This window comes from Tinamus guttatus, unplaced genomic scaffold (genome assembly GCF_059628265.1).
Source record: "Tinamus guttatus ecotype Peru unplaced genomic scaffold, ASM5962826v1 Tinamus_guttatus_pri_ptg000386l, whole genome shotgun sequence".
Classification (NCBI taxonomy): domain Eukaryota; kingdom Metazoa; phylum Chordata; class Aves; order Tinamiformes; family Tinamidae; genus Tinamus; species Tinamus guttatus.
Genome location: NW_028288920.1, coordinates 525,880 through 540,605, shown reverse-complemented (window position 1 = coordinate 540,605; position 14,726 = coordinate 525,880). Strand labels below are relative to the sequence as shown.

At 52.4% G+C, this 14,726-nt stretch overlaps 1 protein-coding gene across 1 annotated transcript; it reads left to right on the top strand.

Moving 5' to 3' along the window:
- Positions 1-6,431: 6,431 nt before the first annotated feature.
- Positions 6,432-14,035, top strand: LOC104568018 (interferon-induced very large GTPase 1). The gene has a single exon (XM_088530719.1). The coding sequence runs from the start codon at positions 6,432-6,434 to the stop codon at positions 13,809-13,811; it is 7,380 nt and encodes a 2,459-aa protein (XP_088386845.1). The 3' UTR covers positions 13,812-14,035.
- The last annotated feature ends 691 nt before the right edge of the window (positions 14,036-14,726 follow it).

The following is a 14,726-nucleotide window of genomic DNA, read 5'->3' as shown; positions in this document are numbered from 1 at the left end:
GCCTGTGCCAAGGGTGAACCCCACAGCAGAGAGGCTGCGGTGCCTGCTCGGTGTCCCTTCGGCATGCGGTGTCCTCAGCGGGGTGAGCGCTGCTGCCCGGGGCTGCAGCAGTGGGACAGGCCCAGGATGGTCCCACGGGCATGACCAGCACCACAGCATCCTGCTGAGGACAGCGGCAGCCCCGGGCCCCTCCTCACCTCCCTGCGCCCTCCCAGGTGCCTGGGCACGGACGCAGGGTGGCCAAGGAGCCTCTCGGCGCATCCCGGCCTGCCACCGTGTGCGGCTGGGGCCGACCAGGTGGGACCCTTGGAGCACTGGGGAGCACGAGCTGCTCCGCTGACTCCCCGTGGAGCCTGCCAGGACCGGGCCCCGAACGTGGCGCGCGAGTCCATCCTGCAGCGCCCCGGGACAGCCGTCCTGCTGGCCGAGCCCCCGGCCCGGTCTCCGTCCCTCTCCGAATCCACCTGCAGCTCCGGGAGCGAGGAGCCTTTGGGCATCCCAGCGCTGGGACAACACGGAGCTGTGGTCTGGGGACACGGAGTCTCTCTCCCAGCCCTCGGGCTTCCCAGCACTGGGACAACATGGAGCTGTGGTCTGGGGACACGGAGTCTCCCTCCCAGCCCTCGGGCTTCCCAGCACTGGGACAACATGGAGCTGTGGTCTGGGGACACGGAGTCTCTCTCCCAGCCCTCGGGCTTCCCAGCACTGGGACAACACGGAGCTCTGGTCTGGGGACACGGAGTCTCCCTCCCAGCCTGCGGGCGGCCCCCGGCTGCGCGTGCAGGTCAGTGCAATGAGGGTCTGTGCACTGCAGCGGGGACGCGAGGCCGTCGGCATGGGGAGAGGCACCGGCATCAGGGCCTCTCCCTGAGCCTCTTGGTCCCCGTCTCCTTGGGTCGGTGCAATCAATATCTGTGTGCTGTGCCAGGGGACATGAGGCTGTCGGCATGGGGAGAGGAGCAGCCAGGAGGCAGCCTGGGAAGCGGCTGCACGGCCACACTCGGGGTTCTGCATGGGGACGCAGGGGAGGCCCGGAGCTCGCAGGGCCTCCCTGGCCCCTCGTGGCCTGGGTGCAGCTGGACTCGACGGAGGCGCCGGGTTCTATGATTTGCTGCTGCGCGCTGCAAGCTTCATCTCCCCGAGCTGCCACGTTCAGCCCTGGTGTGAAACCTGGAGGGGAACGACTGACACCAACGGCGTGCAAGGAAGGGGAAGCCGACACTTCTGAACAGAACGAGTGAAACCTGTAGGATTTCAGACCAAGATCCAAAAGGAAGCTACGGCATGAACGGGGATGCGGAGGGGAAGAGAAGCACGAGCCGTGTTTTCAGCAGGTCCTGAAAGGTGTCTTTCTGGCTCTTTGCTGGCTCCGTTTCCCTCCAAGCAGCAGCTTCACCAGCACAGGCTGTTCCATGCAGCCCTGTCCTGCAGCCTGCACAGAAGCCATCGGGATGCAGAGGAGGGAAGAGCTCGGGAGGCGGGAATGGGAATCCTGCCCAGCTCTTGGCTCAAGGGAAGGAGAGTGCTCTTCCGTTGATTGTGGTAGCAGAGAGGTTTCACTTTCACAAGTTATTTTGTCGTCTCCTTGAATACGTGTGATTTCCCAGAAAACCCCAGCCCTTCTCCCAAGTCGGCATAAACAGGAATGGGACGTTATTTTGAAGATAGCCTGTGTGGTTGTGACAAGGCTCTGAGGCGAGCTGGGAACGCGGCAGAGAGGCGCCGGGCGCTGCAGCGGGAAGGTAGGACGGGGCTCTGGGGCAGGGAGAGGGGAGCTGCGCTGCCGGCTGCCTCGTTGTCCTCCGCTTTGTGTTTAATGCACTTTTGGGGGGATCTGAGCGTCTTGCCTGTCCTCCGCACTGTGTTTGATGCAGTTTTCTGGGGGAACGGGAGATGTCAGGGGAAAAGAGAAAGGGTTTCAGCACCGGGACAAATGGGAGTCTGCTCCGGAGCGTGGCCGGAGGCAGCAGCTTTTCCCTATGGGTCTGTGCACGAAGCCCGTGGTGCCCGCGGGGAGGCAGCATCGTGGGGCTGTGAGCGGGGCAGGAGGCCGGTGCGGGAGCGGCTGGGAAGGATCCCGCGTCGGGAGAGGAAAGGCCGGGAGAGCTGGGCCCGGCCGCCCGCGGCAGCCTGAGGGCATCTGGAGTGAGTGCAAGTGCCTGAAGGGGGGTGGCACCAGGACGGGCCGGACTGTCCTCGGTGGTGCCAGCGGCAGCGGCCACAGGGCGAAACACGACCAGGTCTGCCCGAGCACGAGGAAAAGCCTCTGGGTGGCGGGTGCCGCAGCGCGGGAGGAGGCTGCCCAGGGGCCTTGGCTCTCCCTCGCTGTCCCCTTCACACGTGCCCCGATGCCACCCCAGGCACCGGCTCGCGGGGACGCTGCTGCTGCAGGGTGGGCCAGGCTGTCTCCAAAGGCCCTTCCAGCCTCCACCTTTCGGGGACCCTGTCGGTCTGCACGAGCTGAGCTCCCAAATGCATCTCCAGGGTGCTAAGAGATGGGGAGAGGCAGCCCCATGAACGACCGCGCGCTGCCCCCGTTGTCTTTAGGGGTGAAGCTGGAGCAGGTAACGTGGTGCACGCACCGGCTGCAGAGGATGGGGCGGTTGTGGGTGCTCCTGGGTGGGAGCCGGCGTTCACAGCCCTCCATCTCTGCAGGGCTGCTCCAGTTACTGGTTCTGGTTTTGCTCAGTCTTTCCTGTGCTTGTTCAAGGTCAGCACTGCTGTCCATGTAAGCTCTTTATGCACCAATAGCCTAAATCAGAGGCTCCATGAGGAGTGAAGAACCAAAGCAGGAAAGTTCTGCAAGAAGGGAGGGATTGGTCCATGTTCTAAAGTGTGTGGAGCTAAGATGGGAAGTTTGGGGAAAATGATTGAAAATAACTGTTTTCTGTGGCAGATTTTCTAAGGGTCCTCCTTGAGCTTGAGGGAATCCTTACCTGCCACAGAGCCTTGAGAGGTCATTAGAAGCATGCAGAAAATGGGCAAGATTTGTGAAGCTTTGCTAAGTGGTAACTGTGGTTGATTGTGCACATAACCCTTGGACATAAACTGCTGGCCAAGCCGGCCTCCTCTGAGGACTTTGGAAAGCAGCGGGGCCGGTCTGAGCCTCGTGGCGGGACGGGAGGGTCTCCTGGGCGCTTTCGGCCGACTGTCCTCCGCACAGTCCATAGCTGAGTGAGCCTTGCCATCAAACCTTGATAAATCGCCGCGTTCTCCTCTCACCTTTCCGTTCCTTAACGATCCATTCCCTCATGAATCTGTCCCCAGGCCTCCAAATGCGGGTGGCTGTTTCTCTGCCTCTCTTCAGCGAGTGCTGATGGAGTTGGCACTGCCTCATGCACGGAGGACAGAGCGTGATCTGTCCCGTTGTGTGATCGGGTACATAATGCTGCACTGGCAGCACCGCTCCCCCAGGCTCTCTTCATCCCCCTGGCCCACGATGACCCTCCAAAACTCTCTCAGCAGCCTCGTGCTCCCATAGCTCCCTCCAGACTCTCCCACCACGACCCTGTGTCTGCAATTCCTGCCCGTAGGATCAGCTTCTCCAAACAACAGCAGGATGCTGGGAAGGCAGCAGTCTGTTCTCAGGTCCCCTGGCTCGCTGGGGAAATCCTGGGGCACAGAGATGTCATCGGGACACGCGAGGCCTCGTGTCGGGAGCTAGGCCTGCTCCCCGGCTCGGCAGGGCCTGGCCTCACTTGCCTCCTTCATAGTCGGGGATCCAAGGACCCGGCCTAGCTGCCTCCTTCATACCCTGTCACCCCTTAGACAGGGGGACTCTTCACTGGGGGAAGGACTGGCCGGACGGCCGAGCTCAGAGCGTGTCAGTGAATGGAGCTGGATCCAGCTGGCGCCCGGTCCCGAGCGGTGTTCCCCAGGGTCAGTGCTGGGGCCCGTCCTCTTTAATGTCCTCATCGATGACCTGCATGGGGGGACTGAGGGCACCCTCAGCCAATCTCAGCCCACACCAAGCCGGGGGGAAGAGCAGATCTGCCTGAGGGTAGGAAGGCTCCGCGGAGGGAGCTGCACAGGCTGGATCCATGGGCTGAGGCCACCGTGGGAGGTTCGACACGGCCAAGGGCCGGGCCCTGCTGGGTCACAACAGCCCCGTGCAGCGCCGCAGGCTGGGGCAGAGCGGCTGCAGAGCTGAGGGCAGGAAAGGGCCTGGGGGCGCTGGGCGAGAGCGGCTGAGCAGGAGCCAGCAGCGAGCCCGGGTGGCCGAGAAGGCCGAGGGCCTCCTGGCCGGTGTCAGGAACAGCGGAGCCAGCAGGACCAGGGCAGGGATCGCCCCCCTGCACTCGGTGCTGGTGAGGCCGCCCCTCGAACACTGTGTTCACTTGTGGGTCCCCCGCTGCAAGAAGGACATTGAGGCGCTGGAGCGTGTCCAGAGGAGGGCAGCGGAGCTGGGGAAGGGGCTGGAGCACAGAGCTTGCGAGGGGCGGCTGAGGGAGCCGGGGCCATTGAGTGTGGAGAGGAGGAGGCCCAGGGAGACCCTATCGCTCCCTACAACGACCTGGAAGGAGGCTGCAGGGAGACGGGGGGTCGGTCTCTTCTCCAGAATAACTGCAGGGAGGACAAGAGAAAAAGGCCTCCAGCTGCGCCAGGGAGGTTCGGGTTGGTCATTAGAAGAATTTCTACATGGAAAGAGCAGTCAAGCACTGGAATGGGCTGCCCAGGGGAGGGGGGAATCCCCGTCCCTGGCGGTGCTCAAGGAACGTGGGGAGGAGGCGCTCAGGGACACGGTTTAGCGGGTTATGGTGTTGAAGGGATTGCGGTTGGGCTCAATGATCTTGAAGGTCTTTTCCAACCATAATTTTTCTGTGATTCCATGATTCTGTCTTCCTCCCTTAAGAACACACGCCTGAGCCCCAAAACCTCCCATGCTGGCAGCCCCAAAGCAGTGGCAGGAAGTCCAGCACTCGAGAGATGGGTCAGATGGAGCTTTGACTTCATGACCTGCCTTGGTCTCCCTGTCTTTGAAGATGCTGCTGCACACAAACCATATAGTCCTGTCCTGGGTCACTCGGCCAGGGCTTCTTCTGCATGCAAAAGAGAAGATGCAAGCAGGAGGCCCACACCTCGTAAATACAAAGCAATTCCTGGGCTGATGTACACGACAGGGAGCTGGGTCTGGCTCCTGGGCAAAATGCTAGTCACCCATACACCCAAACACCCGTGTTTGAGGGTATGCCTGGGTAGTCATCAAGTGTCAAGAAAAGGGTTCCCTGGAATGAATGCTTGATGTTCATGGGTTGCCATGTGCTGACTGCCTGTTTTTCTCCTTTAGGATTTTTAGCCCTTCATCTGATGTTTTTGTTCTGGAATCCTTCAAGTCCTCCCTCTCTTCATCTTTACAACCGGGCCTTGTCAGCTGAGCCTGGTGTGTGATGGTCTGTCTTGGTTGAGTTTCCCTTTATCAAATGGAGAGCCAACCATCTGACCAAACGGAGCACCAGCTGCAAGGTGAGATGGATCCCATCTAAAAACCATTAAATGTTTAGTCCAGATATTAGAAGGAATGTAAAATACAAGCTGGCATTAAAGGCTCTGTCAGGTCAAAGAGTACGGCAACAAGTCCCTACGGTCAGTAGCTGTGTTGTAAAAGTTCAGTAGGAAAATGCAGTGGGTAGGAGGAAAACTAAATCCCTCCGCCCCGCAGAGAGGGATTTGGGAGTCCTGGGTGACACCAAGTTCCCCGTGAGGCAGCAACGTGCCCTGGTGGCCAAGACGGCCAATGGGCTACTGGCTGCAGCAGGAGGAGCGTTGGCAGCAGGGCCAGGGAGGGGATCCTGCCCCTCTGCTCAGCCCTGGGGAGGCACCTGGAGCCCTGGGGGCAGCTCTGGGCTCCCCAGGACAAGAGGGACGTGGAGCTGCTAGAGAGGGGCCAGCGCAGGGCCACGAAGGTGATGGAGGGACTGGAGCAGCCGTCGTGTGAGGAAAGAGTGAGCGAGCGGGGCCTGTTGAGCCTGGAGAAGAGAAGGCCGAGAGGGATGTGAGCAACATGGACAAGGAGCTGAGGGGAGAATGTAGGGAGGATGGGGCCAGGCTCTGCTCGGTGGTGGCCAGTGACAGGACAAGGGGTAACGGGGACAAGCTGAACCCCAGGCAGCTCCATGTCCATGTGAGGAAGAACTTCCTTGGTGTGAGGGTGCCAGAGCCCTGGCACAGGCTGCCCAGAGAGGCTATGGAGGCTCCTTCTCTGGACATGTCCAACCCGCCTGGATGCCCCCATGTGCCCCATGCTCTGGGTGTCCCTGCTGGGGCAGGGGGCTTGTCTCCAGAGGTCGCTTCCAACCTCAACCATTTTGGGATTCTGTGATTCTCTAAATACACACGGAAGTTTCATGCACTGAATACTTCTCCTCAGTATTCAGCTGAACAGAGAATTATCAGGTCTGCATGACAACAGTCTCTTTTGCTCTTTCTCAGCCATGGAGTCACAGAAAGGCAGCTCGCAGGAGGACAAAAAGGAATGTGCAGCTAAGAGTCCACTGTGGCAAAGCTGTGAGAAGCAAGGACTGGATGCAGCATACTGGCTCCCCAACCTCTTGGATATACTGGGGGTTAAGTCCAAGGAAGCTCTGCAGCATCTGCAGTATGAGGACTACCTTAAACTGGAATGTAAGGTACGGCATCCCTGGGAAAAAAAGGCTCTTCTAAAACTCATGGACATTGAAGACAAGAAGAAAACAGCTGAGGATTTGCAGAAGAAGCGCTTGGAGGTGTCAGAAGAGAGACACAAATCAGCTCTGAAGGATTTGAAAGAAATGCAGAAAGAGATCCACCACACCAAGGAACTGAAAAAAGAGGAGGAGCTGCAGAAAGTCTTGGACATTCCCCAGGACTTCCTGGACCCACCTGAGAACAGAATGGTGAAGGTGGTGGAAGAGATGCAAAAGCAGCTGGAGCAGCAGGAGAAATCGGCGTGCAGGAGTGCGACCATCTCTGATGAGGACGTCTTGAGGCGGGCATCAGGGGGCCTGGCCCTGCAGGGCATTTACAGAACCAACTGCCTGGAGGACATGCTGGCCAAGCGAGAGCAGCTCATCAAGATTCCCGAGGGATTCCAGCTCGCTGGAGCAGAACAAGGATCGGTGCTTGAGAAGAAGGAGTTTTCATCCGCTGCAGCAGAAGCCACTTTCACCAAGTCCATGGAGCAGCTGGGGTTCACTATGAGCATGGCTGCCAAAGCCTCATTCTTGCAGTTTAATGTTGAAGCTGCTCTAGATTACAGTAATTCCTCACATTCAGTGGAAAGCCACCAGTCACGCTCTGAGCAGGCGTATTTCTGCAGCACCAAGTACTGCTACGTCCCTGTGGCCTCCTGCTACTTCCAAAGGCACCAGCTCCGCCTCTCGGATGCAGCGCTGCAGGAGTTACGGGACATCGAGCAGCTGCTGAGCATCACTCCAGAAGCAAACCAGCTTGACATGCTGAAAAGCAGGTGTGGGAGCTTCTTCCACAGGTTTGGGTCCCATGTAAACCAGGGCTCCCTGCACTTTGGGGGAATATTCTGGTGGAAAGCATGTGTGGAAGGATTCAGGGCAGAGGAGCGGGAAGACATGAAAAGGCAAGCCTCTCAAGCGCTGAACTCCCGTGTTGCGGCAAGCTATGAAAACTTTGTCTTCAGTGCAGCAGGGGATGTTCGTGCTTCACAATCCAGTTCTGAGGCATCATTTAAGGGAAGAGACAGAAAAGAGGAAAATGAAAATGTTCTGCTCTTTGTGACCAAAACAGGAGGTCCGTTAGAGGTGGATTCCTTTGATGAGTGGAAATCTGGGCTAGTAAATAGTAACACAACTTGGTGTGTTATTGACCGAGGCTTTCAGCTGATCCCAGTGTGGGACATCATCCTTTCCCATCATGGACAAGACTTTAGAAATGTTCATCAGCTGAGCAGCAGCCTCCAGACTGCCTATGAGAGACTAACAAATCTACCTGTAAATAAATTGTGTGAAGAGGGAACAGTGAGTGCTTTGGGACAAGCCCAGGCATTCTTGGAGGAAATCAAGTCCTGGGAAGTCAGTGAGGCTGAGCAGCATCTTGTGAAACTCATGATCTTCAAGCAAGAACTGAATGAAAAAACAAAGAGCAACATGATCTGGGTTGGCACTTGCCTGGCAAACAAAGTGCTGCAGGATTTCCTTGTAAACACAGTTTCATTATGCAAATATTCATCTCTTCCTAATGCCTCATCCTTAAAATTTATCTTGCGTTGCCTTCTTGATCCTCATATCTTTTCAGTGGACAATTTCCGCAAATCTTCTTTCATTATGCAGTGGATATTTCATGAAGAAGAACCCCCCAGAACATCATGTATCTCTCAGTTCAGTGATCTCTTGCACAATCTCCATGAAATGAAGGATCTCATGAAAGAAGCAGCATTTGGGCATTCTCCAGAGGTAGAAACAGAAGGAAAAATTAAAGTTACTTTAAATTTGAATTTAGCTTTGTGCTCCTTCTTGAAGGCTCTAAGAGAGAGAGGGGAGGCAGATGTGGAATCATTACTACTCTGCATTGCAGAGAGCGTAGGATATCAAGAAGAAAACAGCACTTTTCGGTACCTGCTTGCATTGCCAGAAGTTGGCTTCATGTTAAGTGAAATGAAAAAGGCATATGAACGCTACGTGTGTCTGAAGAACCAATCAATTCCCAGGGCTCAGGCTTTCCTGCTCCTGACAGGCCTGCGTATGGCAGCCAAACGCAAAGACACGTCTCCTGAACAGAAGTTTAAATGCTTGGCCCGGATGAAGCATCGCTTCGGAACCTCACTGTCAGAAGAAGTCAGTGATATCCTCAGAAAGCATGGTGGATGTGATCCTGAGGGTGCTCTGGCGAGAGATCTGGCTGCCCTTGTAAACGGAGAATATGCAGCCTCTAACAGTGATCTACAGAAAGAAATTATAAAGCAGGAGCTAATTAATATTTGTTCAGCTGCTAAGCAGAAAGATGCATCAAAGCCGTCAGCACAACAGTCAGATGATCCTGAAATGAATGAGGGTTCCAGAGGCCAGGAGTTCCGCAATTTGATTAAATACCTGGGACTAGAAAATTACTATCCAAGGAAAATGAGAATGGCAGACTTTCATATTATCGATAAGACTTCCCTGCGGAACAGCAAGCCTAGAACTGGCAGTGAATACCCTGTCTATTTTTTGCAGAAGCTGCTGATGCTGGACTATCGTGTAAGGTATCTGGTTTGCCAGGATGACAGCAGAGCAAAAGAAGGCATTCTGAGTTCATTGAATGCACCAAGCCTTGGGATTCAGTGCTCAGATGATTCCTCAGATATCTACAGTGACTTTTTAAATGCTAATGATGAGGAAATGAATGTCTCTGCTACAGCAGGTCTGACACACATACATCCCATGGACCTCCAGATGGCCATTTTTCATTGCGCCGATGATTTCATGAGACAGTACATTTCAACAAAGCTCGCCTTCTGCCAGCTTGCACTGCCCCTCCTGGTACCAAATCCATGCACCTCCCAGATAGAGTTCCCGCTCTGGGCCCTCAGCCAGATTAAAAAGAGCTGGAAAGGGACAGAAAAATTGGGAAGGCAGACCACAATTAAGAGTCATAAGAACAAACTGATTTACCAGGCAGAGACGCCCATTGTGTCCTTCATACGGATTGGGAGTTCTCCTTCCTCTTCCAAGTCACAGATCCTGAATGCCCTGCTGAGTGAACACAAACACGACACTTTCTTCCATCGACACTGCAAGGGCAGCACCAAAGAGTGCCTGCTGATGAAAGGCGTTGTGGAGATCTCCTGGTACTGTCCCAGTGGAAGTGCTGACGACAGGTTTGAGAACTGCATTGCATTCACCAACCTCCATGGGGACGCAAGAGAATACAAACAACAAGTTAAGTTTATACAGGAGATAGCTTCTGTAAACGTGGTCCTGCTTACCACTTCTGATGAGAATGAGGTAGGGCGGCAGCTTGTACGCGATCTCTTGAAGTCCCCAAAGCCCTTTGTTTGCCTTCTCACTGAGAAAGAGGGCAGTGCAGTGAGTATAACCAAACAGAACCTCGTAGTGGCTGACAAGCGCAACCTCAACATAAAAATACCCATCAAAAACAGAAACGAGGCAGACTTAGTTGACAATTTGGCAAACACAATCAGGGTTGCACTAGAAGATGCAGTGAGTAGTTGCAGCCTGGACACGTGTGCAGGAATTGCTCGCAAATATGGCTTTCTTCTTGATATAGACAAAGAAGACTGCAAAGAGGCCAAGGCCATGGCACAAGCACTGGTGGCCTTCTGCAAGGAGAATAATGTAGCGAGTGTGAAGGAAAAGTTCTTGCCTCTTCAAGGAAAATTATGGCATGAGTGGTGTAGCAAAGACAAGGAACTCACCAACCTGCAAGAGAGGAATGTGAGCATTGAACAGCATCGCAGTGAAATCGAGTCACAAAAACGTGCCATAAGGCGGAAGCAGCTGGAAAAAGGATGCCCTCCAAACGAGTTGATGAAGCCAGTCCTGAAAATTATCCTGTCTGAGTCTGAATCCACCAAAAAGTACTTCCTAGAATGGATGAAAATGTTCATGGATGCCTTGTCGGCTGACCACCTTGATGCGCTGCAACAGAAATACCATGCCTGCTGGACACAAATGAAGGAGAATGCCCACTCTGAAGGAAATGTCAGTGCAGGAGATAATCTAAGGCATAGGTTAGAAGCATTGTCAGCTGAGATAAGTGCCTCTACAATAGGTCTTGAGCACATTCTGCGGGAAATTGGGCAGATTTATGCGGCTTTGGATGTGAATACCCAAAAAGATGAACATTTTCTTCAGCTGCCAAGGATTGCAGCCGAACTGATGATTTCTGGATATCCAGTTGAACTGATGGATGGTGATGCTTCCTACGTACCATTAGAATGGGTCGGGGCAATCTTTGACAGATTAGCTGAGATGCTAGGGGACAAGAGAGTGTATGTCCTTTCGGTGCTTGGCATCCAGAGCACGGGGAAGTCAACCCTGCTGAACGCCATGTTTGGTCTTCAGTTCAATGTCAGCGCGGGGAGGTGCACGCGGGGAGCATTCATGAGGCTGCTCAAGGTGGACAAGGACGTCCAAGAGGACGTCAACTTTGATTACATGCTCATTGTTGACACAGAAGGACTTCGTGCCATAGAGCTGGCCAATAAGCAGTCACTTAATCACGACAATGAGCTAGCCACCTTTGTCATTGGCATTGGCAACATGACTCTCATCAATATCTTTGGAGAAAACCCTTCAGAAATGCAAGATGTCCTGCAGATAGCTGTGCAGGCCTTTCTGAGGATGAAGCAAGTCAACCTCTCCCCAAGCTGCTTGTTTGTGCACCAAAACGTTGGAGAGATAACTGCAAAGGAACAGAACATGGAAGGGCAAAGACGCCTGCAGCAGAAGCTGGATGAAATGACAGTGGCAGCCGCCCAGCAGGAATTCTGTGATGCCACCTGCTTCAGCGACGTCATTCGCTTTGATGTCAACACCCACGTTCATTACTTTGCCCATCTTTGGGAAGGAAACCCACCGATGGCGCCTCCCAACCCCGCTTACAGCCAAAACGTGCAGGAGCTCAAGAGCAAAATTCTCCAGGCTGCCAAGAAGGAATCGCAGGGCAGAATTTTAAGGCTCTTGGAGTTGAAAGTGCGTATTCGAGACCTGTGGAAGGCTCTGCTAAATGAAAAGTTTGTTTTTAGTTTTAAAAACACTCTGGAAATTGCTGCATACAACAAGTTAGAAACAGTATATAGTCAATGGACCTGGCAGCTGCGGAGTCACGTTCTAGACTTACAAAGGAAACTGAACAATCGTATCAAAAAGGGAGAAATTCAGCACATAACCCGAAGAACCGTTACAGAGGAAGTTCAAGAGAAATATAAGACTATCTTGAATGACTTGGAATGCTATTTCAGGGAAGATGAAGACAGTGGGATTTTGAAGCAGTGGAAAGGAAGCATTGAAAGGAAACTGAACAATCTGAAAGAAGTGCTTATTGATGACACACTGCGCAAGTCTGCAGATTTCATTGAACTGAAGAAGAATCACAACAAACTGGATCAGAAGAAGTCTGAATATGAACAGGAACTTTTGAAAAGAAGCCAAAAGTTGGCTTTGACACTAAAGAATGAAGAGCTGAGTGAAGAAAAACTGAGACAACACTTTGATGGCCTTTGGAAGAAATGGGTCTACGAAGTATCTTCAACTGCACCTCCTCCTGAAGAGCCAAACATAAACCTTGATATTGAGAATATTCTACTGGATTATTTCAAACAAGAACCAAACATAGGGGAGAAGGTAAAGTGCTTCCTGCAGAAAGATGCCTTTACCATTGATATTTCCGCGCATGTCATGAAGAGATCACTGCGCTTCTTTAAAAAGCCTTTGGACAGCTGTGAAATAGCAAAAATCGAGCAGCTCGAAATGCACATCACACAGCTCGTCAGCACAACCATCGATACAAAGGAACAGGAGGCAATGGATTACAACCAAAGTTACATTTATGAGATACTGAACAAAATAAGAGAAGAGCTGGACTCTGCAGCCAGTGAATCCAAATATATCTTTTCTAATGAATACAGAATACATCTGTCATTGTATCTATGCAAAATGGCAGCAGAAAGGTTTGAAAATATGCATAACGCTTTCAAAACAGCAAACGACCCGACCTTCTACCTGGAGAGCAAGAGAAAAGACTTTTTCAAAATTTTCCACATTTCCTGCCAAGGAGCAACCTCTATCACAGCTTTTGCTGATTTTGTATGTGAGAGGCTTTCAGCAGCTCTTCGACAGGCCGTGTATGCGAAGACGGCTATCGACATAGCCTGTGAGATGAGGTCTAACTACCCAGCTTTCAACGGCAATCGATCTAAACTAGAAACAGCTATTCTCATCTCTCTTGCAGAGGAAGAGGACTTTGAGAAGTTCAGGCAGTACATTCATTTCCCAAAAGTCTTTTTAGAAAGTTTCATCGAAAACTGTGTTAATAACTATTGCTTAGACAAGAAAAATCCAAGGCTGAAGAACTTCTTAAGTATCTCCTTGAATTCATTCCAGACTCTTATTGTTTCTGCTATTGTTGCTTCTACTCAAGTTGTCAAAGATAAATGTGGAAATGTCTCCCTATGGCTGGATGAATTTTGTAGCAGACTTGGAGATAATTTTGAACTTCCCAGAAGTGATCTGAAAAACATTGAGCATCAGGAAATAAAGGACATAGAGTTCCTTAAGGAGGCAATGAATAAAGCACTGGACTCTGTGCTAGAACAGCTGAAACGGGAATTTTCAGTGGCTGATATGAAACCTTTTAACTTGAAACCACATAAAATATTGTTTGATCAGCTCCATGGATGCTGGGAGCAATGTCCATTCTGCAATGCTCTTTGTACAAGCACAATACCTGATCATGATGGGGACCACAGTGTCCATTTCCATCGTCCTCAAGTCTTGAATGGAACCCAGTGGACTGGAACAAACCACTTTGTCATTGAGATTTGCTCCACTCTTGTAGCAAGTAACTCTTTTCTTGTGCTTGGTGAAAACAATGAAATTCCCTATAAATATTATAGAAGAGCAGGACCAGCTTATGCCAACTGGAGCATCACACCGGACACCTCCATGCAAGCCTACTGGAAATGGTTTGTGTGCCATTTCCGCTCACAGCTGGAAGAAGATTACCGTGCAAAATTTGCAGGAAAAGGATCAATCCCTCCAGAATGGATGAAGTTTACAAAGAAAGATGTGATCTCCGAGCTGGAAGAGTTATTACCTCAGCACAGTGTCCCACAGAACCAAAACCCTCTGTTAATGGACTGAACGTATTGGCTTCCGCTGCAGGCAGTCCAGAGATTATTCCAGCTGGAAGCTGGATTTTATGTCATACTTTGTTAACTCAGTTCCTGTTCTTATTTGCTTAAACATGTATAAAATAAACTCAAGGGCCAAGCTTCTGGAAAGGCACCAAACAGCAGTGGGCAGAACCTGCAAGACATGAACACAGGTGATGCCATGGCCAATATAGAACATCCTTGGCTTTGACTTTGACTCTGTAACCCACTCATAGATTGTTTAACGTATAGACTCCATGAAGCAGTATTTGCCGAAGTTTGTGATTTTAAAGTCTGATTGGACCAATGCAGTCCTCTCATGTGATGTCTTTGGGAATGCAAATATCATGTAATGTTACTCTCAGCCAGGTCTGTCTCCTGTCTTTGCTCCTCTGGCTCTGCTCTCTGTAACTCACCTTCCCAAGTTCATAGCTCTGTATCAGTAATAAACATTAACAGAAGCCTGTTGGCTGCTCTCACTTCCTGACATTCATGTTGCATCCTGCAGTGCTCATGGAGGAGCTGGTCCTCAAGCCCTCTTACCTCCTCGCTGCAGAATCCAGGGTCTCCCGCTGACCTGGTGAGAGTCAGTTGCACTTTCCTGTGGGAAAATTGCATCCAAGATGCCCAGATCCATGGGGAGGCCTGGAGGCTGTCCTGAGGGGAGCACCTCAGGATACAGCGATTCCCACAGCTCCTAACACAGGTGCGCAGCGATTGAAGCAACGAGGAACCAGAGTCAGGACAGAGGCAAGGTGTGAAAACCACAGAAGTGGGGTCCTCTGGGGGGAGCTGGGCATGTTCTGGGGGTGCTGGGCCCTGGTTTGGGAGAGTTGTGGGGCGCTGGGCCTGTTCCAGGGGAGCTGTGGGGACCTCGGCCTTTTACAGGGGTCTGTGGTGGGTT

What these genes read in the sequence shown, in the direction of transcription:
- LOC104568018 (XM_088530719.1), top strand. Translation starts at nt 6,432, where the DNA reads ATGGAGTCACAGAAAGGCAGCTCGCAGGAGGACAAAAAGGAATGTGCA.